Genomic DNA, 27,875 nt, shown 5'->3' with positions numbered 1-27,875 from the left:
TACTTTGAAAATGTGTCTAATTGATCATGTTACATGTAGGAATGCTGGCGGTGTGTAGGGGCCTGACACTCCTCTCTCTAATGTCTCCCACGGCACTGCCACACACACCAGATGGCCTGTGCTAATACCATTTTTTAAAAGAGTGTGTGAGGTGGTCCTGCTCTGGGGCGCAGATGGTGTGTATAGTGTTGTCAGCTGCTCTAGTTCTGTTTTGGTGTGATTTTCAAACTCCAGTAAATGGCAGCATCGAGAAGTCAGAGGCACTTCCTCTTAATTCGATCAATACATCGGTCAAAGCATTTCAGTGATGCACAATTCCAACAAGCTACATACAAAAGTTTACTTAATGACTGCAAATGAATCATGGTAAACGAAATGAACTGTGTATAACACTGAAATAATGACTGAGTTCATGGCATTCTCTCTCTGTTTGTCTTCATTGCTCAGACCTTTGGGGCCGACGATGTGGTGTGCACACGGATTTATGTACGGGAATGAGCACCGAGATGAACTGGATGGAGGGATATTCCGGCACTTGCAGCTTTGAAGGAATAATACTTTGCTCATGATTAACTTGCACTGTGGTTTGTTAGTTGATACTTTCTTCTGTTCTAAGTTGGATACCATTTGTGTGCATTAATCATTAGATTCATTTTTATAATGTTTCTTATTAATTATAGCCTATATGTACAGTGTTAGTCAGGCCTGACGCGAGCTCTAATATTTAAGCTGGGCTACAGGACCCTTGGGGAGGGCCGGACAGTTGGGGGATTGAGTGATCCTGGTGTTAGTTATTATATTCATGGTTATATCGGATAAAGCATTCTTAGTACAGTTACGATGGTTCATTGCAGCCACGTCTCAAGAACTTAATTTACTTTAGTTTCTTTTTCAGTCACTGACCGTGCATGAAATAATAAAGACATGTACTTGTTAATGATGTTATTGTATTTTTTAACATTTTTTTTATATATTTAACCAATTCTATTGAAAGATAATTGATAGCGTCATTAGCTGGAAAAGATTTTTATGCTCACCATGGCTGCATTTCATGTAACTGTTTTATTGTAATATATTTCAAAATGTAATTGTATTCCTCTGATCAGCGGGAATTATTTGAATCTTCAGAATCTGACACGGAGACACACACACACACACACACACACACACTCTCTCTCTCTATGGGGACATTCCATAGACATAATAGTTTTTATACTGTACAAACTGTCCCCTTACACTAACCCTACCCCTAAACCTACCCATCACAGAAATGTTCTGCATTTTTCAATATTTAAAACTTAATTTCTTATGATTTATAAGCCGTGTTCCCTCATGGGGACCAAAAAATGTCCCCATATGGTCTCAATTTACTGGTATTATTACTATCCTTGTGGGGGACATTTGGTTCCCATAACGTAGGGAATATCAGGTAAACACACACACTCAATAAATTGTTTCCAAAATATGAAAGCTCATTAATAGAAGACATTTGCAAATGCAAACAACAAATATGTGGCAAATGGTTTGTAAAATAATCAAGGGTCAAAAGAAAGTGTTGGAATCCAACTCTCCATCTGTCATTAAAAACACATTTTCATTTCATGCTGTGAGAGTTATGGACTTGTAGAGCCTTTTATGACCAATTTCTCCAGAGACTGCTTAACTATAATGCAGGGTCAAATCTTAATTGAATAATGAGGCATATCGAACCAGCACCCCTTTTTATTAATTGTTTTGTTAAATTTCACTGTGAACTTTTATCACTCTATTTGGTGTTCAAATCTATAAAAGATCTTTGATTCTTGTTAAAAAAAAATAAAAAAAATAATGAAATTATTTAAAGTATTCTAACTCAATTTTTTTAAAACATAACAGATTATTAATAAAGTCTTAATTGCATTTCCAAATAAAAACTGTAAAGAATTAACATGAGAACTCTAGCAATGCAAATTAATAACTGCATGCTTCAGTGTTATAATGAGAGTTCGAGAAATGTTTTAAGTTAACTCAAAAGTCACATTTCGGTGTAGAACATTATTACACTGTTCCCCAGGAGATGGTCCCAACGCTCCCTCTGCTGCCAGTGTGGAAAAACAACACTGTGCGTTCCAGTGCACATTAATTATGCATCCTCATATTCAGAGCACATGAACGTAATTCAGTGAGAAAACAAGCATGCATTATTGATCGTTACGGTTCCAGGCAGCAAGACACGCGGCAGGGTAATCTACTACAATTCTGTTTTATTTCAATCTTTAAAACAATAATGAATAATATAAAAGGGCTGTACATGAGAACATAGAAACATGCCATCATTGCCTTCTTTAAATATGTTTTACATATTTGTCAGCATAAACCAAAGCCTCAAAGCACACACAAATGTGCCCCAAGTTACATTTCCAGACTTCTCGTTATAAGAGGGCAAAATGGGACCAAACAGGATCGTTTCTAAGTTCTACTCAGAACACAGGCAGTGATATCACAAATTTGAATACAAGTTCAGATAAGGGCCAAATATAGCGTCATGAAAAATGATCCTATGCAACATCTGCAACAACAGCTGTCGAAACGAACATTTCCGTGACTGCATAAAGAGAGGAGACAGAGTGACCAGACAAAACACTTTAAACAAGTACTCCCTTTGGTAAGAATAGTCATAAAGTGTTTTCTTAAACATCCCAGCATTAGCCTCCTCCACTACGCGGATAAGGAAGCCTAAAAGCTGAACTACGTAACAGTGAAGGTTGTCTGAATATAAACAGTCAGGCATATATATATATATACACATTGTATTTACATTACAAGAGCTTTTGTGACTGTACTTATTCTGGTGTTCCTGATTGACACGTTGTGGCTGGTATCTTGGATGTCTATTAATTAACAGTAATACCTTCATTAATGGTGCTGTAATTAACCAGTGAAAAGAGACCTTAATTACATTTCATGTATATTGCGAACAATAGACTAGGGAAATTCACATCATCATTCCTGGTTTAGCTGCGTAGCCCCAAGCACAGAGGCTTTTTAAAAAACTGAGTCAAGATTTTATGTCATTGTCAGACATTTTCTCTGACACATGTATGTGGTTTAACTGAACCACAAAAGACAAAAGATTGCTAATAAACTACTATTCACCTTGAGGAGATGAAAAAAACAAAAACAAAAAACGATATACAAATGGGCATGGATTTGACCTGTATTTGTAAACCATCCTTTTCACAAAAAGCCTCTCAAAAAGACAAAAGTGACTCTTATTGTCGTGAGAATCGAACGAATGTCTGACTAGAGCTGCAGCATTTGCAAGAAGTGTTTTCTTGCCCTCATGATTAAAGGACAATAACCAACTGGGTATAAAGTCCGGGGGGGAGTGGGAGACTTCAATCTAAAAATTTAAAAAGGTAAAAATAAAAACAGAAAGTGAGCAATCTTCAAAGAACTCAATGGCGGTCCGATTTTAATTTCAGTGCTACTTCAGTCATCATAAAAACAACATAAAAAGGAGGTAAAAGCCCCCCCCCCCACGTCTTGAAAACTTCAGCTTTACAATGTAGTGCCATAGGTGACTTTATATTTGTTGATGTTCTGGAAGTGGACAATCTTGGGTTCACAGACCGTTCTGCAGGGCAGAAGCCCCTCCCGGCCCTCTCCCATCAGCCACTTGTGCGTGGCGGCTGCCATGTCGCTGGTCACGTGATCTTTCCGCCACCTGTCCAGCCACACCTGAAAGCGCTGATGCAGACGAGTGCTTACTCGCTGGTGAGACTGAAAACCATTGAGATAAACGGAAATCAAATCATTGTAAAACATCTCCTTTATCACATTGATTCTTAATTGTAATTACATTTCTAATAAATAGGAAAAAAACAAAAACAAGATATGAATTGAAATCATATTTTCCTCTCCATAAGAACATACAGAATTAGAATCCTTAACATTCTGGAACCACAACATGTATTGGGATAGTCCACCCAAAAAATTATAATTGTGTCACAATTTACTCCCCTCCCCAAACCTATAAGACCTTCTTCTGTGGATCAGAAAAGATATTTTGAGGACTGTTGGTAACCAAACAGTTTCAGTTCCCATTGACTTTCATTGTTATTCAAGTCAATGGGAACCAAAACTGTATGGTTACCATAATTCTTCAAAATATCTGCTTTAATGCTCCCATCCCGGTTTGGAACGACATGAGGTGGAGTAAATAATGAAAGAATTGTCATTTTTGGGTGGACTATCCTTCAAAATATCAACACTCCCAGATTCTGTTCACACAAACAATACTTTTAATATTATAAGATAATTACAGAGGAAATTTCTCATTCAATAGGGGGGGGCATTGGGGGGCCCTCAAGTCAAAAAAGTTTGAGAAGCACTGCTCTATCATCTATATACCTGATGCGCTCTCAGCTGCGCAGTGCGTCGGTACATGTAGTCCTCCGACTTGAAGACGTACACCATCTTGTAGGAGTTGAGCTTAAACATGCACTCCATCTTCGAGTCCTCGCCACCCTCAGAGGATTTCTTGGCTGTTTCTTTGACCTCTCTCATCTGCACCTCTTGACCTCTCTGGCACTTCCGGATTCGCCTTAGATTCCTTAACAAAAGAAACGGGCACATAGTTTCATTTTCAAGAAACTTCCTTTAGTACAAATCCTATCAAACATGTTAAAGCTCAGTATCTGACAGCTTAAGGAGAGGAAGATCCTAATCTAAAAGAGAAATTATGCACCAATGCAACTGTCTACAGTGCACCTTGGTCTTAATAGATATGATAAAATATCAACAGATACAATTATTTCCATTGAAAACTCATATCCATGGCAAATTCATATTGATCAAGTGCCAAATCAAGGTTTTGGGTGGATAAAAAAAAAAATCAAAAACAAAAAAAACAAAACAAAAAAACGGACAGTTAATTTCCTTGCTTCAATTAAAGACTAAAATTAGAAGTGTACTTACCAAAGGTTACAGATGTGAATGGGCATAGAAACCATGACTCTTATTTTGAATTCAGGACTTCACTTAAAGAAACTAGCCAATCGTCACAAAAAAAGAAACCAGGTAGGGAATTAGGTTAAATAGCCAGGATATGGGTTGACATTGTGCATTATGCATTGCATGACCATGCACTAGAAATGTTTGTTGCATTACTTTTCTTAGCAAAAACAGTGGTGCAATGTAAGCTACACAACCTCACACTGCACATAAACAGAAAAGAAATGAATCAAATCAATCAAAATAATAATAATAATAATTTGATTTTCTGTTTTTGGATGGAGACATCAAGAGCATCTCTCCAGCACTGCACATTAAACATGCATTAAAAAAAAGAGAAAAGAACAAGCAAATCAATCATCCTTCCCATGCTAGAGCTCAAACGTCTGTTGGAAAGAAATACACGCACATTTGAGGATAAAATCCAGACCAGATTTTTATTGACAAGCCCCTCTCTGAAATACAGCCGTGTTTGTGTCAGACCATGGTGAGTTTAATTTCGAGTCACAGCACTACTTTGTAAACTGACAACCCCAATCGAACTCAAGAGAGAATCATCTCTGAGATCTCAGCATACAAGGTCTACTCACTCAAATCTTTGACTATAAAAACATTTACACACAAGAATGAAATCAAGTTACATACAGAAATATATCTGTGAATAGAATTACACAAACAGACCACAGCACACTTTATATGAGAAAGCAAAGACGTTTTCTGAAACCCAAGAGTGGGCTATTTTAAAAAGATTATGAAAATCTATTCAAAGGAAAAAAGTACAGATCAGAACAGAGCGCTCAGGCTCATCTTATCTAAATGCACAGTCTTCAGTCTCTCCCAAAGAAAATGATGACTCAACCGAACCCTGTTAGGAGCAGGCATTTAAAAACATCTTCCATTTTCTCAGATGAAAAACATATTAAAATAAAATGAATTTTTCCACCTCATTAAACGTGTTATAAAGGCTCAACCGCTATTGTGCCCTAAAATAAAAAAGGGTGCACACAATTTGAGATGACACCTCTGCACACATTCCCCACAAACACACCATACTTACAATTCATAAATAAGCATAAAATAACCAATATGACTGTATTGTGGCCACATCTGAGCAGAGATAAACAACCTAACAATGAGTTTTCATTAAATAAATTCTCAGTAAAGTGCGAATGCAAGCAGGCAGAGAGCTCATGTGTGTTTGGGTAGAAAAAAACAAAAAAAAAAACAAAAAAAAATGCCAGGCGATTACAAACAGGCAGCACTTGTACAGTGTAACTCCCAGACATTTTCCCAAGACTACCGTAAGCATTCCTGGGATGTTCCTGTCTTGAGTTGATGCTTGATGGGAAGGGGGCAAGTGTAAAGGACTCATGGCTCTAAAGATGGGTGTACTTGGCTGAGCCTCACCTGGGTAGAAACACAGGCTTCTGGGACAGGTGCTCTCGCAGTTCTGGAGAGGCCGAGCTGGTGTTCAGATATCGCTCCACGTAGTCGGGCCAGCGCTGAAACACACACAGACATTCAAGGTTACTCTTACAGGATAAAGAGTCACTGTTAATAGCTGAATACATAAATAACCGGCAGGATATCCCCTCTGCGTGACAATTCAGTGTGTTGTTTTTCATTACTCATTTCTATGAATGAACCTCATGTATTATGCAAACACTTCATGTATTTCACATCTGAATTTTTCTCTTTGTTGGAGCACAAACCCAAAACTGACATATCCAATGTAAAAAGAGCTGAATTAAAATCAAATCAAATTGTAAAATTGTTTTTTTACAAAAAACTATGTAAAATAAAATACAAATATTTTTTACAGTCCTGTTCCCCATGTACATACTATGTACTTACTATAATTATAGCAATAACTGGGTAATAACTAGGTACTAACCCTAAAACCTAACCCATGTAGTTACCTTATATTTCCAGTACTATCTTAGGTAAGTACACTGTAAGTGCAAGTACATTAAAATGGAGTAACCAAAACATTAAATAAGTACACATTACATACATTTAAAAAACTTTAATAACTAAACATTTGAATAGGTGGTTACAATATAAATAAACTTTTTTTATTAACAAAGTCCACCAATTAAAATTATTTTACAATATCATTTTACAATAAATCTTTTTTTAACATTATGTACAAGTGAATTAAACAGTATACAGTGCTTCTTTGTCTCTCTCACACACACACACACACACACACACACACACACACACACACACACACACACACACGTTTAATTAGCTATCTAATAGACATAATGGTTTTTATACAGTACAAACAGTCCCCTTACACTAACCCTACCCATCACAGAAAACTTTCTGCATTTTTACATAAAAAAAAAAAAAAAAAAGTTTTTTGGTCACTTCTGGGTACAAATGTGTCCCCAAAATATAGTTAAGTAGGTACACACACACACAGGCTCAGGCTGCACCTCCAGACTGATGGGCTTCAGAATATAGAAAAGTCCTGGAGGAACTGTGGGACCTGATGCAGAAGCAGATGTGCTTTGACAACCTATTTCTGCCACAATGAGTGTCCCCTAGAATACTGTGTGGGTCATTCATGTTGGCAATCTGCTGAAGGCCAAAACAGTTCAATACCACTGACTTATTTCATGTAAAACTTCACAGCATCCAATTCATTAGGGTCCACTGTCTGTCACCATCCCTACCATCTCTGTAGGCTCTATGGAAGAATCAGTAGTTCCCACATATCCCACCATTCATCAAACAGCACCTTGTTGTTTCTGATCCAGTGGATACTGCCACAGAGTGTGTTCCTTAGCAACATGTTCAGCTGTTCGGGACAAACTTATCCTGTCTCCCGAACATTGCCACAAGCCCGAATTAATTTATGAAGGAACTCCCTGAAGAGTGAGAGGCTGGTGTATGAGTTGCCAACAAAAAGCTTGTAGTCAGTGACCAACAATTTTTCATCCACAAGGGCTGTAACGAAGTAATAACTCAAATGGTCCGTGCTGAAAAAGACGTCTCAAATCCCAAGCACAAATAAGAATCTGCCAGGACACATTTTTTTAGTCACCTTTGTGGGTTAATTTTTTCAGATGCTGGATGAAGTACAGCTCTGGAACATTCATTCATCAACCGCAATAATCTATAACACATGAAGAGGTCTTGCAGGGATCCGTCTATTCCTCACAGTGTCCAATTTCATATGATATGGATTTGAATTTTTTAATAGGCCATGATTTGTGCCAGAAATAGTGATGAGCAGAACTGGCCCATTTAAATAACAGCAAAATCTTGCCATGGCATGTCCTTTCTTTCTGGTATTAGAGCCATTTAGACATTGTCAGAAAACTCTGCCCCAGTTGTTCGTACAGTTCAGAAACCAATATCTGGTTCATATCCATTGTCACCTCTCTTCTGAGGTGCAACAGGAAAGAGCAAGAAGGAAATGGCACCATTTTTTTTTACTTGCTTCCCCTCAACACCTCATGCAGCAGCAGGCGGCACAGATGTACCAGATGTTGTTGGAAACAGCGATGCAGCAGAAATGGCGAAATCTGTTCCTCTGAAAGATGGATCTCAGCCTTCAGGAGACGAGTCATCTGAAGGCCTATTGCACAGCACAGAATGTAAAGGAATAGCACAAGTACCAAATTTACTGACAACTACATTGGTAGCAAGTTATCATGACTGGTCTGTCACACCTCTAATAGTCTTAGCCTAAAGAACCTTTCAGAACTTGATGTGTTCTTGCATTTCACTGTGCTATTTTTTTTTTTTTTTTATTCTTTAATTGTTGATTTATAAAAACATGCATCAGGGACAACTTTTGCTGTGAAGCAACTTTTCGCCGCAGTGAGCGTTAGCCAAGTCTTAGGCATATACCTCAGTATCCACAGGTCCATCCGAGTTCTCTTCCTCTGTGTCCAACAGCTCCACAGCCAGCTGCACAGTCCCCTTAGACTTCTGGAACAGTAACTGTAATACATACACATATATATATATATATATATAAATATAAAGCATGTGTAGCTGACTATAATTATATATGCAGCCTATATGATCTCACATAAATTGAGAGACAATATGAAATCTTTGCACTTTTACAAACTCATTTGTACAAACTATTGAAAGATTCAAAGCCAGTTATAAGATGCAGTTTTTCTTATACATTCACATAAGTTTCAACCTAAAATGTTAAGAAATAAGTACATTATGAGCTCTTTAGATGCATATCTATATACACAGGGCTCCAGAATAACATTAGCAGTAGCACCGGTGCCACTAAGTTCTACAGATGGTGGCGCCAGCACCTGATTTGGTAGAAGTTAATTTAATCATAAAGTTACTATTGTTTTGCATTAATAAGTGCAGTTACTAATAATTCAAACATTTTCTCACTCCAGCTTCCAGCTGTGTAGTAACGGTGTCGGGTGATCAAAGATCAGCCCGCAAGTACCTGTTCTGTGCTTGCGCTCAAACGAGTAGCGCAGTTTTGTTCCACATTCTATGCAACAGAAATGGCCACTCTTATCAGTTGGGCAATGTGGTGGTGGCACCAGTGCAGGCTCTAACAAAACTGTTACACCGGCAGGAAAAAAGGTTGCAAAATGCGACCATTTGGTCTCACAGTCTGGAGCCCTGATACACAAACGAAGGTGTGGTTAAATTAAAGCAGAGGAGGTGAAAAGAGGCAACAGATAACAGTGACTTTGAGAGATGTGGTCATTAAAACAAAAAGCAGTGATTTTTGTCGATTAAGCGTCTTTGACCGATAGCTTGATGGATGGTCAATTGGTTTGCTTGAAAAACCAACAGAAAGGTCCTATCAGCATTTCCTATACAACCATCCTTTACGGAGACTTCAACTTTATCAATGTCAATACAATTCTGCTACAAAAAAAAAAAAAAACTTTCTTTCGATCCATATCTTCCCTATACTACTGATACCACTTCCACCCTTGTAAATTGCTTTTCTTAAAAGTGACTGCATAAAACTACAAAAAGCCCAAAGTACACTTTAATTTTGATTCGAACATTTATTGTTTACGTAAAACCCAATGCGTAGCCTTTCAAAGTATATCCCATTTGATCGCGTGCACAACCACAGGCACACGACATATTCACACTGGAAAGCATCATCCTTGTCCAGTGTATACACTATTTCTCTCCAGAAGTTATGAGTAATAAACATGTCTTAGTACTCTCAACGCATGCGTGTACTGTTGTCATTGCCAGTAGTTTATTGTTGCTTTTCGATCTCCTCCATTTCTTTTTTGACTGTGAAACAGCTGTCTGAGCCAGTGTCGCCACCTTGTGAATGAATTACTGGAAAAAAAGGTATGCAAGGTGCATACAGTATGCGAGCTGCACATTCAGAGTATGTGTAGTAAGAAAAAATATGCATGTGTACACCAAGCGCTTATATGTTGAATACCATATTTGCGTTACACCCCAAGTGTATGTGTAAAAACCAGAGTATACTTTGGGCTTAAATGATAATCTTCTGAGGTAGTTTTATCCATACCACTCCATTTCCATAAGCAATAAAGAAGTACACAGTGTGTCTTTAGTAAAGTAAAGAGATAGTCAAACCTTAAAACAGTTCTCGTCAGACATCAGCTGCTCGGCTTTGCGCTGGTAGGATGTCTCAGCACTGCCTCTGGATGTTTGGGTGGACAGGGACCCACCAGTGGCTTTGTTGGCACACTCGCTAAGGTAAAGATCAGTCACCTGTACACAGATCTCATCGCTTACTATATGCTGCAGCTGTGGGAAAGTGAAAAAGAAAGAGAAAATAGTAAGTTGAGATGAAAATGCTCACTGATACACTTCAAGTGAAATTGAAGAACGAACTGGTGTGAAACCAAGTTCCTATTGGAGTGTGTTTCTAGAGTTCAGCCTGCCAAAGCAACCTTTCCGGAAAAGTCTGCTCTGACCGGGAAACACCCGCGAACCACCACTGCTCTGAGGCTCTGCTTTCTTTGACGTGGACATCTCCTCTGGTTCATTTCTTCTGTTCAGTCCGCCGAGGTCATTGCAGACCTTGTGCAAACATCCACATCGCTATGATCAGATTTCTTAACTGCCGTTTAACACTGCTGTCATTTTTGTGGTGTGTTTATTTTGTTATTGAGAGGAAAGCACATATTTTCATATTCATCTAAACGCCGCTCCCAGTGGTGTGGGTGGCGTCAGGATGATCACTAACAGTATATCGCTGCAAAGGTTACTTCTTTTTACCCCTCAGCGATGAAAATATGAGTATGCTGTGAGTATAATGGGGCCTAAAAAGAAGGACTTATAAAGCTAAAGCCAAAATAACAATGATAATACAAGTAGTACAAATAAAAAACCCTACCTGTCTCACTATACTCTGGACGAGTTTGTCCATGGTGAAGGCAATGTAGGCATGGATGGTAAACATTTCCCTCAGCTGGTCCTCGTATTGAGATGTCTCCATGTTGCCATCCAGAAGGTTTCGCACCATCTCTAAGAAGGCAGAGTAGTAGTCTTCAACATCGATGTCCACTGCAAACGAGACAATTTTATTTGATCAAAGTCAAGCAACTGCATTACCAACAAAACAAATTACAGCCAATCTGTGAGTCGCTCAAGTAGTTTCCATGGTGATAGGGCCCTGAGGGTTGCAGGCAAATCTGAGAGAAATATCATTAGCTCTAACATGTGTTAAGACCCTTGAGAGCGACTGGTGATAAAACATCCTCCTGTCTTCACTAATTCAGTTGGTCTCGCACTCGAGTTCTCAACCTTGCACGAAACATGATGACAACCAGTGTGAAAACTGAGTGAAAAAGGGAATAAATTAATTCGCAAAACGAACAGCTGTGTTCTGCTCTGTAATCTGAAACTTACTGGGTTCTTTCAAACGCAGCTGGATGGCCGGGCTGTCGTTCCTCTCTCTCTTCAATCCCAGTACGTTCCTTTCCCACTCCCTCTCTCTGGAGTCTTCCTCGATCTGTTTTTCCGCCTGCCCGTAGATCCGTAGCAGTCGGGAGCACAGGATCTGGTGCAGCCGAAGGAAGATGTACCAGTTATTGTTGACATAGAAGAGGTTGTAGGCATCGTCACAGTTACTCAGCTTCTGCTGGGTAGCTGCTGTATGGCTGAAGAGGAGCTTAGACTTTGCTGACGTCGTCCCATTGTGCTTTTTAGTCCCGTCTTCATCTGGTGCGGTCTCCTCTTCTTCCTCCTCCTCCACATCGGAAAGCTCACCACGTCGGGCGAACAGCATGTCGGGGATGAAATGGTAGATGATCTGTTTGATTTTATACTTGTCGTCTTTGTGGATGCCGGACTGCCTCTTGACATGGTGGATGATGAGAGCAGCTGCGTCTTCCAGGATCTGGCTGTCCTCGTACATGAGGTTCATGTGAGGGCCTGAGGGAGGGGCGGCATTGTCTTCAGAAGCCTGCTCCTGTCGCTAAGTGGATGAAAAGGCCATTTTTAAGCAACCCGACAACACTTAAGATGCCTTTCATTTTTGCGTATGTACATTTAGAATGTTTCTTACCTCATCATAGAGAGACTCGATTTCATTGAGCAGCGTCTTGGAGCGAAACACCTTTGTGTCATTCTGTTTGAAGTTAATACCTTGGTGATCTAAAGACTTCAGGTAATACTTCTCATTCTGTTCTCTCCAGATCTTATTGAAGCCACGCTGAGCCTCTCTCCACTCCTCTTCTTTAATTTTCAGCCTGAGAAGACAAAAACATAAATTAATTCTTTAAGGAAAACCTGAAATATAAGAAATTAATAAGACAGCTCTTCCTGTCTGAAAAGTGCATAATGACGCTATAGGATAGTAATAACATGGTAAATTACTAAGGTACTACTAAGGCAAATTTGTCTTTTTTTGGTGCAATTTGACAAAAAATTCCAATTGCGATACATAAACGTTTACCATCTCATATTTCTGCTGCTTGGTATCAAGAAAAGAAAAAGAAAAGAACAAAAGCCATAATAATCACATTGAAATAACAGATCTCATTTTCAATAGTGTGTTAAGTTTTACTGCCATTAATAGGAACAATAAAAGTTACTCTTTAAGGGTATGTTTTTTTAGTTTTTTTTTTTATATATAATTTAGAAATTTAGTTGATCAAAATGTGGAAAAAACATGGTTCTTTGCATTCACATCCTACCTGAATTTGAAATCAATCAATCATAAAATCCATTTGATGGGTCTGGTTCAGTCTACTTTGTACTAACACTGTTATTGGCAGACTCTAGTCTTTAGTTTGGTTTGAAACAGAAGGAAGAACTGGTAGCCAAGAAATGTTTTAAAGTCAACATGGAGCACTCTGAGGTTTAATAATCAAGATTTTGATCTTAATTTGAAAAACTGTGGAGCCCTATATGGTATTGCATAATTACCACAATCATGTAATATGCTGTAAACATTATACTCCAAAGAAAACTATGGTACTACCCAGGTAAATGTTAAAATAAAACGTTTTAAAAAACAAATTTTGCCTTTTTAATGCAACAATGTATGACATTTTTATCGTTTTCATGAATTTGCTGGGAAGGAGTCAGACAGTAAGATTTATGCTGACCTTTTGAGTACAATAGGTACAGAGACAGCAGGGTTGGTCTTGAGCCCATCTATGATGTCTGGAGCTTTGTCACCATATATCCTCTGAATAGCTTTACGGTGGATGACCTCAGAGGAGCCTCCAATGGTGTTGTCCAGTCGGAACTTGGCTTGTTCCTCAGCAGACATGCGCGAGAGCCTCTTCTGAACAGACTCCAGAACACGGATAGTGGCGAGGTTTGTCTCCAGAACCACATCAAGCTGCATGACAGGTTTGAATAAACACGTAACTGAATATCCAATTACACTGATTTCTATGACAGTGAAGCTTCATTTTATTGCTTACCTCAAAGCGCTCATCTTCACATCTATATATATGCTCTTCATACTGGGTCTTTTTGGAGCTGACAAAGGTTGAGTCCTCAGACCAGGATGGAAATGACACCCACGTATCATTCAACACCTGAGAAGTATTCAACATTAGCATAGCGCTTTCACAATGTCACATTTTTAATACACAATTATCGTGTTCCAAATAATTTGCGATAATATTATTATATCTATGAATTTGGCCAATGAATCACACTTAAAATACGAGTGTAGGGAGGCAGAGTTTCTAACCATAACTTTACAAAATCATACAAAAAGAACTAACTGTTAATCAACACTTCCTGCAGACTACAAAAAAAAATAACAAAAAAACCACCCACAATGGCAAGCTAACTTATTTATTATTTAAATATCAAGATTATCATCAATACTGGTATACTGACACACCCCTACATAACTACCTGCTATTTTCCTCCAAATAGATTTATAAGTGCGGAGTAAGCCTTGAATTCAGAAACAAAACACTTTTGTGGTGTGATGTTTGTATAAGTTGAAAATGCATTTGCAAACATGTGTTTACAAACACACCACAATCGAATGGTGTACTCACCTCTTTGCACAGTGGAGTCCTGCCTGTACATCTAGGCTGCTGGAAGCTCTTGGGAAGGGCTCTATAACTGGAGCCCAATCTCTTGCAGGACGCATAATCAATTTCCATTGCAATGCCTTCAGTGGCTCGCTCTTTGGGAAAGCTCTCAATATGGGCACACTCTCTGTAGCCGAGGAAGTTCTTGAACCATGTAAAAAGCTCTGGGAATTTCCTGATAACCAAAAAAAGCAAAAATGTCAGAAAAAGTCATAATATTGATTACAATTTTACCATGTCATATTAAACGAATAATCTTATTGGTTTTTAAGTTATAATTATATAATCAAATTAAACAATGGCTACATAAAATAAGTCAGCAAGTGTCTCACAGATGAAATGAATGATTTCCACTCACCCCAAAAATGGTAAGACCAACTGCACAAGTTCAGCCCGTGAGATCACTTCTTGATTGAAGATGACCAAACAACGTAAGAAATTGTCATAAGCCTCTGAACTCCGCAGTGCTTTCCGCACCTAAAAAGAGAGCGGAGCATTTAAGCCACATAACTCACTATAATCCTTGTAATATTTACTGTACCAACATAATGCCGTTATTTTTGTATTCCATTGTAATCAGTGCAAGACTATATTAAAAGTAATCACCTTTTCAAAAAAGAGAGATTCAGCACCAATTCCAAGTTTGCTGGCTTCAGCCATCGATTCTTTTGCCATAAACTTTTGCTTTTTCTGTTTAATATTTAAAAAAAGAACATCCATAAATCCATATGCCATACCAACAGCCATAAAGTACAGTAATGTAAAGTTTTACTCAAAGTCACCTTAACAGGGGGTGTAGTGGGCGTCCCCGCGTGTCTGCGGATCTGACAGCCATTCTGATTAAAACTCTGCTTATGGTTAGGCTGGGGTCTCTTTACTGTCCCTCCACGATCAATACGCACAGATTCAGCCTTCTCGGCTGTAGTCTTACTCAATAACTGAGGAGAAGAGAAAAAAGGCTTATGAATAATAATCTAAATGACCTCCATGATTTTTAGTTTTCATAATACCTACCGCTGAACTGTTTGCATCTGGCAGGAACTGGCCGAATTCTGAAAGGAGGTCCTCCTGGTTCTTGAAGAGCTGGGCCACCTGAGCATACACCTGCTGCTCCGTGAGAGTGGGTGTGTAGTTTCCCCCTGCCTCCTTAGCATTACGCTGCTCCTTCTAAACAACACACAGAACAGAAAGTTTACAGTAAGCATGCAGCATGAAGGGCTGTAAATATACATTACTGTTAAAAAGTTTGGGGTCGGTAAGACTTTTTATTGTTTTTGTAAGAAGTCTCTTAGGCTCATTTTTGCATATGTCTTTTATGCTGTATTTTTGATCATTTATTTGCTCAAAAATACAGTAAAAACAGTTATATTGTAAAATATTATTACAATGCAATTCATTCCTGTGATGGCAACTTTTCTTTAGATGATGAACTTTCAGCAGCCATTACTCAAGTTCCATCCACCTATTTTTATACGCATTTTGGGATATCACAAAAAAAAAAAAAAGGCTGGATGGATGGAAATGCCCAGATGCACTTAAATTTAAAAAATGCGCATAAAAAAAAAGAAAAGATTTTTATACGATAAGAAAAACTACAACGGAAACACATTTAACTAATAATTCCCTCGATGTGCATCAAAAAAAGTCATGTGACTGCGATGGGACGGCATAACTGGACCAACCAGTAGACCGATCTCGCTGCACAGAATTTGAAATGCTGTTTTGGTCATTTTGAAATGCTTGAGCAAAGTCTGTCGTCAAAGTGGTTTGGTACAATTACCTCCCAGAACTGTTATACACGTCTGTGTTCCCAAACAGCAGGCATCCGCCTCCGAAACTAAGATAACATGACCTCGTTTCTTGCTCTGAGGCGCAATTTTTTGTAGGCTATACGGAAATTATTATAAAAAATGGCTTCTTCTATTGCAGAAAAGTCCATTTTTCTTAGTGATATTTAGCGCCAGTTTATCAGGAAGTGACGATTTTGTTCTCTTTCATATTTGACTCACAGGATGGGAACGCCGCTTTGTTCGCAATTTTTTATAATTTTTTTTTACAAAATTCCAATTTTGCACACAAGTTAACTTTGGATGGAAACATAGCTAGTGTCACGTTCCTTCAGAAATCATTCTAATATGTTGATTTGCTGCTCAAAAAAAAACAAAAGTCTTATTATTACCAATGTTAGGGTTAGTCATGATGCTTAATATTTGTATAGAAACTAGAGATGCACCGATTGATCGGCTGGTGATCGAAATTGGCCGATTTTCACGTGATCGGCCGTGACCGGCGACCGGCCGGTCAGTCTGACAAATGCCGATTTTATGCCGGTCAAATGCACTCGGGCGCCGCATGATTAACATTGCGCAACATCAGTATCACAAGTGCACACGGAACTCACATGTATGAAACCTCGTGAATTACGTCCGTTCAGATCGCAAGCGCGTGTTAATCAATGAGTGCATTTACAACGGGAGCAGGAGCAGCGCGTGAGCGTCAAGCAGGAGCGTCGCGAGCAGTGAAGCGCGTGTTTCGGCGCCGAGTCTATTTGCTGCACTGCTCACGCTCAATTAAAGGGAAAGCACACTTTTGATGGACAAAATAGCCTAAAGGGTTTCACAAAAAAAGTGCCCAAAATGCACAGAATTTGCGTGTTTTAACAAGAACTGGAGTAGGCAATGTCAGAGAAGGAAACGAAGACTAATATTTATAGAAAATGTACCCATTTAAACTTGTTTTATTATTCAGTTTGTACAAGTGATTGCAATAGGCCTGTGTGTGTGTGTGTGCTTTGAGAAATATCTTTATACTACAAGGCTATATTTATTTTATTTTTTATTTATATATTATTTTATTGCCATTCCCTGTTTTCATACAGACGTTTAGTTTGCTAAATACATATATACAAAATTATTGGATATTGAATGTGAAAAGGAAATGGTTCTTCCATAACACTGCACTTGTGTGTGAATTACCCACACCTGGAGTAATTTATATAGTTCTATTTTATAGCGTTTATCTGTTAAAAAAAATATGTACTATGCAAATTGTAAAATGTTCTATTACAGAAAATATATAAAATTAATATTTGTGTGTGCTGTAAAGTGCTTAGAAAAAATGAAATCGGAATCGGCTAAAATCGGTATCGGCAGGTCAAACTTAATGAAAAACCGGAAATCGGAATCGGCCCAGAAAATTGTAATCGGTGCATCTCTAATAGAAACTGAGATACAGTTTTTTCAGGGTTCTTTGATGAATAGAAAAAAGAACAGCATATATTTGAAATAGAAATCTTTTCTAACATTATATGTCTTTACTGTCATTTTTTATCAATTTAATGCATCCTTGCTAACCTGAAATATAAATTTTTCACAAAAAAAGAGAACAATCTTACTGAGCGCGAACTTTTGAACAATAGTGTACTTGGTTGGTTGTACTACATCTTGAACAGCTGCTGTACAGAGCATTTTGAACTGGATATTGTCCTCAGTGCCTCAGCTCTCACCTGGTATGTGTGCAAAATTTCCAAGAAGGATTTGTAGACCTCTGGCTGGCCCTGAAATCGGTTCTTGATTTTGTTCACGTAGCTGATAGCATGGTTGAACTCTACAGGCTGGTTATTCTGTAGAGGGATTGAACCGGCAGTGCTGCTACTGATGGGAGTGTGGGACTGGGCCGAGGGCGAGCGCGGGGAGGCGTACGAGGGAATGGACGGATTAGGCTGGCTCGTTGGGGTAAGTGCAGGAGACTGCATTGGCTGCGGAACATAAAACTAAATTAGACAACTTTGCAAATATACAACCCAAATGTGTACAGAAGGTAAAATAATTCAGTTTTACCTTGCTGATCTTGGCAGGGGTTGGCTGGCTAGGGATGACCACGGCAGCAGTGCTGGTGGGAGCTGCTGGTTGGGTCTGGTGCTGTGCTGGCTGTGTTATGGGGAGGTTCTGGACTGAGATACCATGCGGGGTGATGTGGTGGATTTGGCCAGGAGTGGTCACATTAACCAGATCATTGGTCTGAACCTCAATCTTGTAGCCAGGAGGCAGGAAGGTGTTGAAGCCCATGATTAAGTCTGGATGACCTTTGAAGAGCTGGGAAACTCTGCTTATCACACCTGGTGTATCAATGCTGACAACACAAGGACAGTAGATTTATGGTATTTGATTTGCAGTGTCCCAAGAATCAATCCAAGTGTCCAAAAACGCATGATTATAATAACAGGCATAACAGTGTTAAGGATATAACTTTTTTCTAAACTTGTAACACCAAGTTCTAAACTTTAAAAACAATACATTAAATAATCTGTAATCATGTTATTTAATAATAAAATCATTAAATGAATTGATAATTATGTATTATGCATGTATTATGTAGGAATTAAAATGTTAAAATCTCCTGTTTAGCTACAATGAATGCTGGCCATTCAAAATCTAAATGAGAGCAACGATTACATTTATGTAGAGAGAACAAGCCCCATAAAATGAATAAATTAAAAAAAGTCCCTGATTCATTGTGATTATTTAACCATCTATAGGTGTGGTTCACATTTACTGTCATTTTAATAGAACTGTCCTTTTTAATAGAATTGGTTCTCGTACATTGATGAGTGTGAAGAGCAGCTCTAATTCAGTATTCATACCCTCAGATCGAAAGCCTGACACTTATTAGCTTAAAATATTACACTTCTGCTGCCTTGCAAAGCACTGGTATTTCCTATTTGGAAATGCAAATCTATTAGGGGCGCAACAGATCACAAAACTCATGGTTTGAATCATATTACAATTTTGGACCAGATCATTCTGGAGATCAAAAAAAAATTAAAAATAAAAATAAAAGGGGACTAAATATAACTTTGCTTTCCATTTATTACTTAAGAACAATTAAATTTCATCCTTGTTATAGCGGTCTTTTTTTATTAACATTAATGACACAGACAGCAGGAGGTCTATTAGGCTGCTGTCACTTTAAGAACGAATGCACAGATCCAAAATAACAACACATCCCATTTTTTACAGTTTACGTTAACTTCACTTAAGACATAACTGACTGTGTTTACGTCTGAAAATCTGAAATGCGGCTCTCTGTGTGCGCGCTTTTGAGTGTTCGTGCACAGAAACCGTGTCATGTGATTTTAAACCATTCAAGCGCAACAAGACTTAGAAACACGTGCAAATAATAAACTTTCACTGTATGATGGTTAAAGTTACTCCGCGGGCCACATGCACTCTGCACTGGGGTCTGGTCCGTATGGATCATGGATCAACTACGATCTGTTACACCCCTAAAATCTATGAACAGAACATATGGAAACATGAAAATAATTAATCAGTAATTCAAATGTGAATTTTAGAGGAAAATTTGCAAACTTCAGAAGAAAATAACATGCAATACAATAACTTACAAACCAGGGCTGAACGATTAATCGCAATAAAACCGCACGCGATTTGGCAAAGGCTGCGATTATTTTGTGCGCAGCTTGTCAGTGGAGTGCGGCTGATTGGTAGTAAATACTGCCCCATTTGAACACCAGAGGGCGCTCTCATGCAAACATGATAAATATGCCCTGCCGCAGAAGTACAATAATGCGCATCATTCCTGGAAATCCCTATCGCTGTAGCTGAATAAACAGAAGATTGAAACGCTTTGATTAAACATGACTTATAAATACACGACTGCCTTATTCTGTGTAAGAAGGCACATCATCTCACAGAAGGATGCTCAACTATCATTATGATGTGAGTTTGGAGTAAATGCATGTTATCTGTTGTTGGACAAGAGGTTCATAAATGCTTCTCATGTTTTGGAAAGATGTTTGACGCGTGTTGTTTTTTCAAATGCACGTTATAAGTGACTCAAACTCACAGTACTTTCAGATGGAGCAGCGTTTACAGAGCCGTACATCAATGACAAGCTGCGCATTAAAAATAAATCTCGATTTAGGTGCGATTACATGGAAAGTGCGATTAATTGTTCAGCCCTAATATAAACTAATCAAAAAACTCTCTTCAATGCTTGGCTTACTGGTGCAAACAATTCCTCTGACAAAGAAAGTGGGGTCAGAGCACAAGCAACAAGGAAGTACAAAGACAGGTTAAGGGTTTCTCTTAGCAACCCAGACCAAAGATAAAGTCCCCAGGGCACTCCGCACAACTAGATCAACCCATTCGCAGTGTGAAGCTAGCCTGAACTAGAAGGGACAGAAACACAAGCCCAGAGAAGAGAAAAAAATTAAACAAAAACAAAACTCACGCTGACCTTTGAGACTTGAACTCCTTCATGATATCCAGGAAGTCATTGTAGACCTGCGGCTGATTGCCAAACTGAAGTTTAACTTGATCGAGATAGGAAAGAGCATCTTCAACCTGAAATCACATAAATCTTAACTTTCCATCTAAACTAATGCAGATAATTTCCATACTCTCCTAGACAGATCTCTTACCTTAAGCCTTTGAAACTGCTGTTGGCCCAGTGTTGGGGCAGGGGCTGGAGAAGCATGAGAGTGCCCCTGGCCCACAGGCTGGACAGCTGGCCCATGGTGGTGAGGCCCACTGTGCACAGCTGAACTGTTGGTGTGACCATGTCCCCCAGAACTCTGGGCCATTGACAACTGTTAGAGCAGAAGGAGAAATGGTTAATTATCATGGCTGTTTAAGTGAAAATTTCCTTTTGAAACTATGCAATGAATTCTCATTTGTATATTTTTTTTATAGCCCAGAAAGGGCTTTAAATAAACTAAATGCACACAGTGCTTCATCTGTCATAATTAGTCATCTTCTGCACATTTTGATCAATGAATTTCCATGGATTTTCCAGTCAATCACGATTAATGGATTCATTATTTTTATTTAATTTATAGAAGGTGCACTCACAAACAGTCAAAGCACTCATACATACATACACAGTACCAAGTTTGGAAACATTACTATTTGAAAGAAGTCTCTTATGCTCACCAAACCTGCAATTATTGATCGAAAATACAGAAATATTGAGAGATATTATTACAATTTAAAATAATGGTTTTCTATTTGAATATACTTTAAAATATAATTGATTTCTGTGATGCACAGCTGAATTTTTACATATATATGTAAAAAAAAAAAAAGCTGAATTTTTGTCAACCATTACTCCAGTCTTCAGTGTCACATGATCCTTCAGAAATATGCTGATTTATTATCAATGTTGGAAACAATTGTTCTGCTTAATATTTTTTTTATAACCTGTGAAACATTTTTCAGAAATCTTTGATGAATAAAAAGTTTTAAAAAAGAACAGCATTTATTTAAAATAGAAATATTTTGTAACAATATACACTACCGTTCAAAAAAGTCAGTTTTTTTTAAAACTGAATTGATGTTGATAAGTGTTGAATTGATAAGTGATAGTAAAGATTTAAATTGTTAGAAAATATTTCTATTTTGAATAAATGCAGTTCTTTTTTACTTTTTTATTCATCAAAGAATCCTGAAAAATGTATCAGTCTCCAAAATAGTATTAAGCAGCACAACTGTTTCCAATATTGATAATAACTGAGTATCAAATCAGCATATTAGAATGATTTCTGAATGATCATGTGACACTGAAGACTGGAGTAATGATGCTGAAAATTCAGCTTTGATCACATAAATAAATTATACTTTAAAGTATATTCAAATAGAAAATATTTCACAATATTATTGTTTTTTCTGTATTTTTTTTCCATCAAATAAATGCAGGTTTGATGAGCTTAAAACCGGTACTATATACACAGTATGTATATGTATATATGTGTGTGTGTGTGTGTGTGTGTGTGTGTGTGTGTGTGTGTGTGTGTGTGTGTGTGTGTGTGTATATCAGTGATGCGCGGGTCAATGTATAAACAACCCGGACCCGACCGACGTTTTCAACTAACCCGCCCGCAACTCGGACCGCAAAAAAAAAGAAAGAAAATATTGTACCCGACCCGCTTCCTGACCCGCATTTTTTAAAAGTAGGCTAGTAAATGCATAGCAAGAAATACACATGACAAAGCCAGCACTTTGGTCATTATCTTTCATTATTTCGGCAACTTTGCTCTTTCTGTTTGTGTATTTACATTTTACATTTACATTTATTCATTTAGCTGACGCTTTTATCCAGAGCGACTTACAATTGCTATATATGTCAGAGGTCGCACGCCTCTGGAGCAACTAGGGGTTAAGTGTCTTGCTCAGGGACACATTGGTGTCTCACAGTGGATTCGAACCCGGGATTCGAACCCGGGTCTCTCACACCAAAGGCATGTGTCTTATCCACTGCGCCACCACCACCCCCTAGTGCCCCTCCCCTATTTGCGGAGCTTCCACTCCCCAGTCTTCACCTTTTCTCTTGCCGCCTCCATCTCTACCTGCAGACTGAGCTCGTGCGTCATCTTCGCGCCAGTTATTCAGCCAATAAAGTGTAGGCCTATGTATTTCATAGAAAATTGCATGTGAGCGGAGTGGAGCGGGAGCAAGCGGGCGGATCTTGGACAGAACGCAGAGCGGCATTTTTAAAAGGATGGAGCGTCGCCCTATTTCCCGCTCCAATTTCGCTCCGCGCACACCAAGATTCTGAAGCATGCTCAGTCAAGCCTGACTCAGTCTACTGTTGATGACTGCAAGATGGATTCTATTTTCAGTCAAAACTCGGCTCAATAATGGAGTTCAAAAAGTAGGCTACTTCAAAAAGGAAAATAAGAAGTCATACAGGTGTAAAACTAACTATTATGTGGTAGAAGAAAACGACATCGTTTCAGTCAGTAGGCCTAAAGATTAATTTTGGAATCTAAAAAGACACATCTCTCGAAAACATGCAGTGTGATATGTGAACACGCTGGGAAGAAAGCAAAAGGTTAGCAAATTGAATACGGTAACTTAAAGTGTAGCCTAAATTAAATACAGCGTAAAATGCAAACAATTGATACAAGCCCATTTAAATTTTAATCCTGCGCGCTGCGCACAAGTTCAGTTATAAGAATGTTGTCCTAATAGTTAATTTAGCCTAGGCCTACTTTAAAAACGTTTATGTATATTTATTTTATATTTTTGTTTATATAAATTTTATTTATATTATTAGGCCCATTTATTCGTTTTATTTTACAGCAGTTTGTGTGTACAATGGATATAAGCCCATTTAAATTTTAATCATGCGCGTTGCACAAAAGTTAACTTATCAAAATTCTGGCCTAATAGTAAATTTACTTTTAAAATTTTTATGTAGGCTATATTTTTGTTTATATAATTGTTATTCATATTATTAGGCCCATTTATTAGTTTAATTTTACAGGACTTTGTGTAGGCTATATTCCTTCTTACATAGGCCTAATTTGTCATTTGAAATAAAACATTTCTATTTGAAAAATTTTGTTGTTGCTCATTAGTTCTTTAGGAGGTAAGGCTGTGGTCTAAGCTACAGTGATATAGGCTACATGTAGATTTTTTTTCCCCTTTTTGGAGCGAGCGGGGGGCGATTTGAGTGGAGCGCGGATCAAACTGCGTTGAGCGCTGATCGAGCGGCCTGATGTAGCTTTGAGCGGGGGAGCGGAGGGGTGGACAGTTCCGTGAGCGATGAGCGAAGATTCTCACCGCTCCACTCCGCTTATGCTCTCTATACTACTATATAAATTACAAAGGTTTAATTGGCATCTTTATTTCAAACGACCCGACCGACCGCGACCCGAATATCATTAAAAATATTTTTGGATGACTCGTAACCGCGGGTAACCACGGGTGACCGCAGGCACCCGCTCATTTCGGATCAACCCGCGCATCACTGGTGTATATGTGTATATGTGTGTGTATGTATGCATGTATGTATGTATACATATATATATATCCGCACCAAAATGATGTAAGGGTGTTGTTCACTTTTTAGTACCTGATAGGTCTGTGAGACAGAGTACTGCATGCTGGACGACGGCTGCATGTTATCCGGTGCAGTCTCGTAGAGGGAGGACTGGGAGGCAGAGTTGAGGACGCGGTGCTGAAAGCTGTCCACACCCCCGGGGAGCCGCCGCTGAGAGCCGATCACTGTGTCCTGATCCTCCAAGCGCCGCTTCATTATGTACTCATGCTCCTCACTGCGGCGGAATCTACAACAACAAAACAGCAAATATTAAGAAAGTTGTACATACACTAGTCAAACATTTGGCACAATTCATGTATATTTTTATCTTAACCTGATAGTTCACCCAAAAGTGAACTAGTTTGGAACAACATGAGAGTGGGTAAATTACTGAATGTTTGTTTAAACTATTCCTTTAAAAAACACATGATCTAAAGAAACCAGAGGCCTGTTGCACAAAGCCGGTTTCAGTTGCTAGCCAGGTAAGTTTGAGATTAGTTTGAGCAAACTCTTGTTGTTTTGGGCTCAAGAAGGTGGATTTGTTTTTAGCAGTGTTCATCACCATATTAATTTACTCTTCACGCCTAACATACTCCGAAGCAGGTTTTAGTCTGGATTAGAGATCCCAAACCAAAACTGAACCAATCAGCTGTGAGCAAAGTGACACAGACATACATATATACATAATAATATATATATATATATATATATATATATATATATATATATATATATATATATATATATAGCCTATATATATATATATATATATATGTGTGTGTGTGTGTGTGTGATGCAATAAAGCCACTCCCCCTGAACCCCCAAATTAAAGCAGATAATAGCTAAATAATTTGAGACAAATTTCCCAGTCTTTTGCTGCTAATTATTTCATATATTTAAATTATATGAATTATAATTATTATTAATGAATATAATGTATTCATATAATTATGAATAAATTAATATTAAACTTTCCATTTAAATAAAAAAATATATATTCATACAGGATTAAATATATAAAGCTTTTAAAATGACTAAACTTACGTATTTTCCTTTAAGCTCTTTGTGAACCAAAATAAATATTTAAATTCAGTTGATTCACTTGCATTGATATAGACATTTTCTTTTAACTGCCTTTTCAAACTTTCACTGCAGCAGCAGCGTTTATTCCTGCCTATAAAAAATGCATTTATATTCATGATATCTTTCATAATCTCTTAATTTTCAGGAGAGAAGTGAACTGTGCTGGCTCTCTCGCGAGAAATGAATCAAAGTGAGTGAATCACAAACTCAGAGTTGACAAAGTTTATATCGAGTGTTGTGAGTCCGGTGAACCGGATCTAAACAACTATATGGATTTGTATAGTTTTGTCAACTCTAAACCTACTCTGAAACTCAGAGTTTGTTCAGCTAGCTTCATGCAACAGGCCACAGAAATCAGTTTTCTAGACAAATTCATGTAGCATTACAAAACTAAAATGTATTATTTTAATAGATAAGTTGGACTGGATAGTGCAGGTAAATGAGCCAAAGTGTTCAGCAAACATCCCAGGTGACACTTTATGAAGTTGGCTGAGAAAAGCCCAAAGTGTCACCATGAAGACTATAGCGTAGTTTACATTTGTTCAATATTTTTGGCCACTACATAATTTCCAGACTTCCATGTGTGCCATTTCAATAACTTTACAAATTTTCTAAAATGTGACAACATGAGTACAAAAATAATGGCTATACACATGCTTTTAGATGAACAAGTCACAAGATTGGCTTATTCATGCCTCATTACTAAAGGCGTGTCAAATTTTTTTTGTTGAAATGCATGGTCTACAGATTAGTTTATGACAGGTTTGGCTGAATTATTGTATTATGCATAATAACCCGAAAGTGTTTAAATCCCACATTTTCTTGAAAAACACAACGTGTCAGCCGCCTTTTGAGAGGAGATCCACTTTATGACACCTGTCAAATGCACTCCACTGCCGAATAATGACCCTAGATGTTTGATCGACTTAGTTATAAACTGTCCATCATTTGTCGTTGCTTAGCGCAGATCGGCTAACAGATAGCACGGCATTATGGGTCTGACCTTTCGCCATTACCACATGAGACTTCAAACAATGTTACCGTTTTCTATAAACCTGTGTAGGCGGATAGTGGTGTGTAAACAGTTACACTTGTGAGGCAAACATGCTGGGGCACGTGTGTTGTCTCACTTTTATTTGAATGGCTAAACTCTCCAACTTCATCCAACCGTACAGTTTCTTGTCGTCCGAGTGTGTCAGGCCTGACTATATGACCCACACACTCTACAACACACTGAAATGCACATTACAACTTGATCGAACACACGTAATGTATATTTAAATTAGTGCATGTGCATGTTTACTAAAGTTCTGGCTATTAAAACGCGTTTTACCAAGCCGATAAAGCTTCGTGAACCTCTATGAGGCGTTGAGCGGTAACCGCCTCTGTCCGATGCAGAGTTCAGCCCAACACAAACTGATCACACCAAAATAAAAACACGATCCGATGACTACCGCGTCGACCGAACCCAGCAAAAAACATCTAATAAATCATCAAACACCGAGAAAATGTGGTAAGGCAGCCTGGTTAGCACTCCATGTTATGAACTGTTTCTAGCTACAAATCAGGAAGTCATACTGAACGATTTCTACCGGTAAACACACAACTGGTCAATGATCAATGCAGCACCGTTATCCGGTAACGTCAATCCAGAAGACGTCAATAAGCCAGTACTGATCGCTAACAGGTCAAAGGCAGAGAATGATAGCTAGACCCTCATGATGAGAAACTGATCCAACCCAGCAGAGCTTAAAACCTTATGTAGCCATTCAAGCTAAGTGCGGCTAGCTAGCGCCTCGACAAATGCTCTTATATAATCACTGCTGTGACATGCTTCACTTCAAAAGAACATGTCGCTAACTTTGAATTTCGCATCACCCGGGTGATCCAGTGGCCATTTGGTGAGGAAAGCGGTTTAAGCGTCATTAACTAGAGTTAGCTACTTTTAGCCTGAATGAAGCACTGCGACGACGACAGCTAGCGAGCGTCCGCTAGCACGCAAGAGCCAACTCACCCCGCAACAGACGCTCCGGATGACTTCTTTCTGCTCCGCCGAGAAATCAAAACCTATAAAGCTCGGTAACAGCGCTCTCAAACGTTGATTCGTGTAAGGTTCGGATTTGAAAGGTAAATTAAAATACACGTAAGCACCATTCAGTCAAGGCGCCAGACCTCAAATTGCATGCTAGGTGGCTAATTGGCTAACATAGGAAAACAACCTCAGCAGGAGGATCCTCTGATGGGGGCGTGGTCTCGAAGGAGGCGGAGTCAACGAACTCCAACCGAGAATAACGATTGGTGGGGCGTTGGTGAAATTCGAATATATCAGATTTCTGCTGGATTTACCCGCCTCCTCTCTGACAAAAGCAGCAGTGGTGGGGATTTTGATTCATCTCAGTGAGTCGACTCATTTGAATCTGTTCACTAAACGTTCCTACA

The 27,875-nt window shown here is 38.5% G+C and overlaps 2 protein-coding genes across 4 annotated transcripts in view; one reads left to right on the top strand and one right to left on the bottom strand.

The window, feature by feature from the left end:
- crabp1b (cellular retinoic acid binding protein 1b) overlaps nt 1-3,397 on the top strand; it is a 10,204-nt gene extending 6,807 nt beyond the window's left edge. The window contains exon 4 of the mRNA XM_082161928.1: nt 448-3,397. Coding sequence (XP_082018054.1) covers nt 448-498 — 51 coding nt within the window. The 3' untranslated portion in view covers nt 499-3,397. The remainder of the gene's footprint in view (nt 1-447) is intronic.
- sin3ab (SIN3 transcription regulator family member Ab) lies at nt 2,224-27,875 on the bottom strand. 3 transcript variants are annotated; one of them, XM_082161841.1, is made up of 21 exons: nt 27,451-27,875; nt 24,387-24,600; nt 20,953-21,120; nt 20,763-20,875; nt 18,350-18,641; nt 18,016-18,267; nt 15,525-15,677; nt 15,293-15,448; nt 15,117-15,200; nt 14,869-14,987; nt 14,475-14,685; nt 13,881-13,997; nt 13,557-13,795; nt 12,512-12,695; nt 11,854-12,421; nt 11,339-11,508; nt 10,573-10,746; nt 8,863-8,955; nt 6,403-6,497; nt 4,393-4,594; nt 2,224-3,762 (listed from the first exon to the last, which is right to left on the bottom strand). In XM_082161841.1, the coding sequence occupies exons 2-21, from the start codon at nt 24,567-24,569 to the stop codon at nt 3,541-3,543; spliced, it is 3,795 nt and encodes a 1,264-aa protein (XP_082017967.1). In that variant the 5' UTR covers nt 24,570-24,600; nt 27,451-27,875; the 3' UTR covers nt 2,224-3,540. The 3 variants fall into 3 exon arrangements, with proteins under 3 accessions (XP_082017967.1, XP_082017968.1, XP_082017969.1); XM_082161842.1 differs by having other exon boundaries at nt 20,769-20,875; nt 27,451-27,856; XM_082161843.1 differs by lacking the exons at nt 2,224-3,762; nt 4,393-4,594; nt 6,403-6,497 and adding an exon at nt 7,007-8,587 and having other exon boundaries at nt 27,451-27,835.

The sequence above is a fragment of the Leuciscus leuciscus genome (genome assembly GCF_965113295.1).
Source record: "Leuciscus leuciscus genome assembly, chromosome: 2".
Classification (NCBI taxonomy): domain Eukaryota; kingdom Metazoa; phylum Chordata; class Actinopteri; order Cypriniformes; family Leuciscidae; genus Leuciscus; species Leuciscus leuciscus.
Note: the sequence above shows the minus strand (reverse complement) of the source record. Positions and strands in the feature narration are given on the sequence as shown.

Bases quoted from the DNA above. Each gene is read 5' to 3' on its own strand.
- sin3ab (XM_082161841.1), bottom strand. From the start codon at position 24,569: ATGAAGCGGCGCTTGGAGGATCAGGACACAGTGATCGGCTCTCAGCGG. The intron at 15,449-15,524 runs GTAGGTATTATG...TCTTCTCCTCAG, and splicing joins CAGATGCAAACAGTTCAGCG to TTATTGAGTAAGACTACAGC. The intron at 14,686-14,868 runs GTGAGTGGAAAT...TTTGGTTATCAG, and splicing joins TTGGTCTTACCATTTTTGGG to GAAATTCCCAGAGCTTTTTA.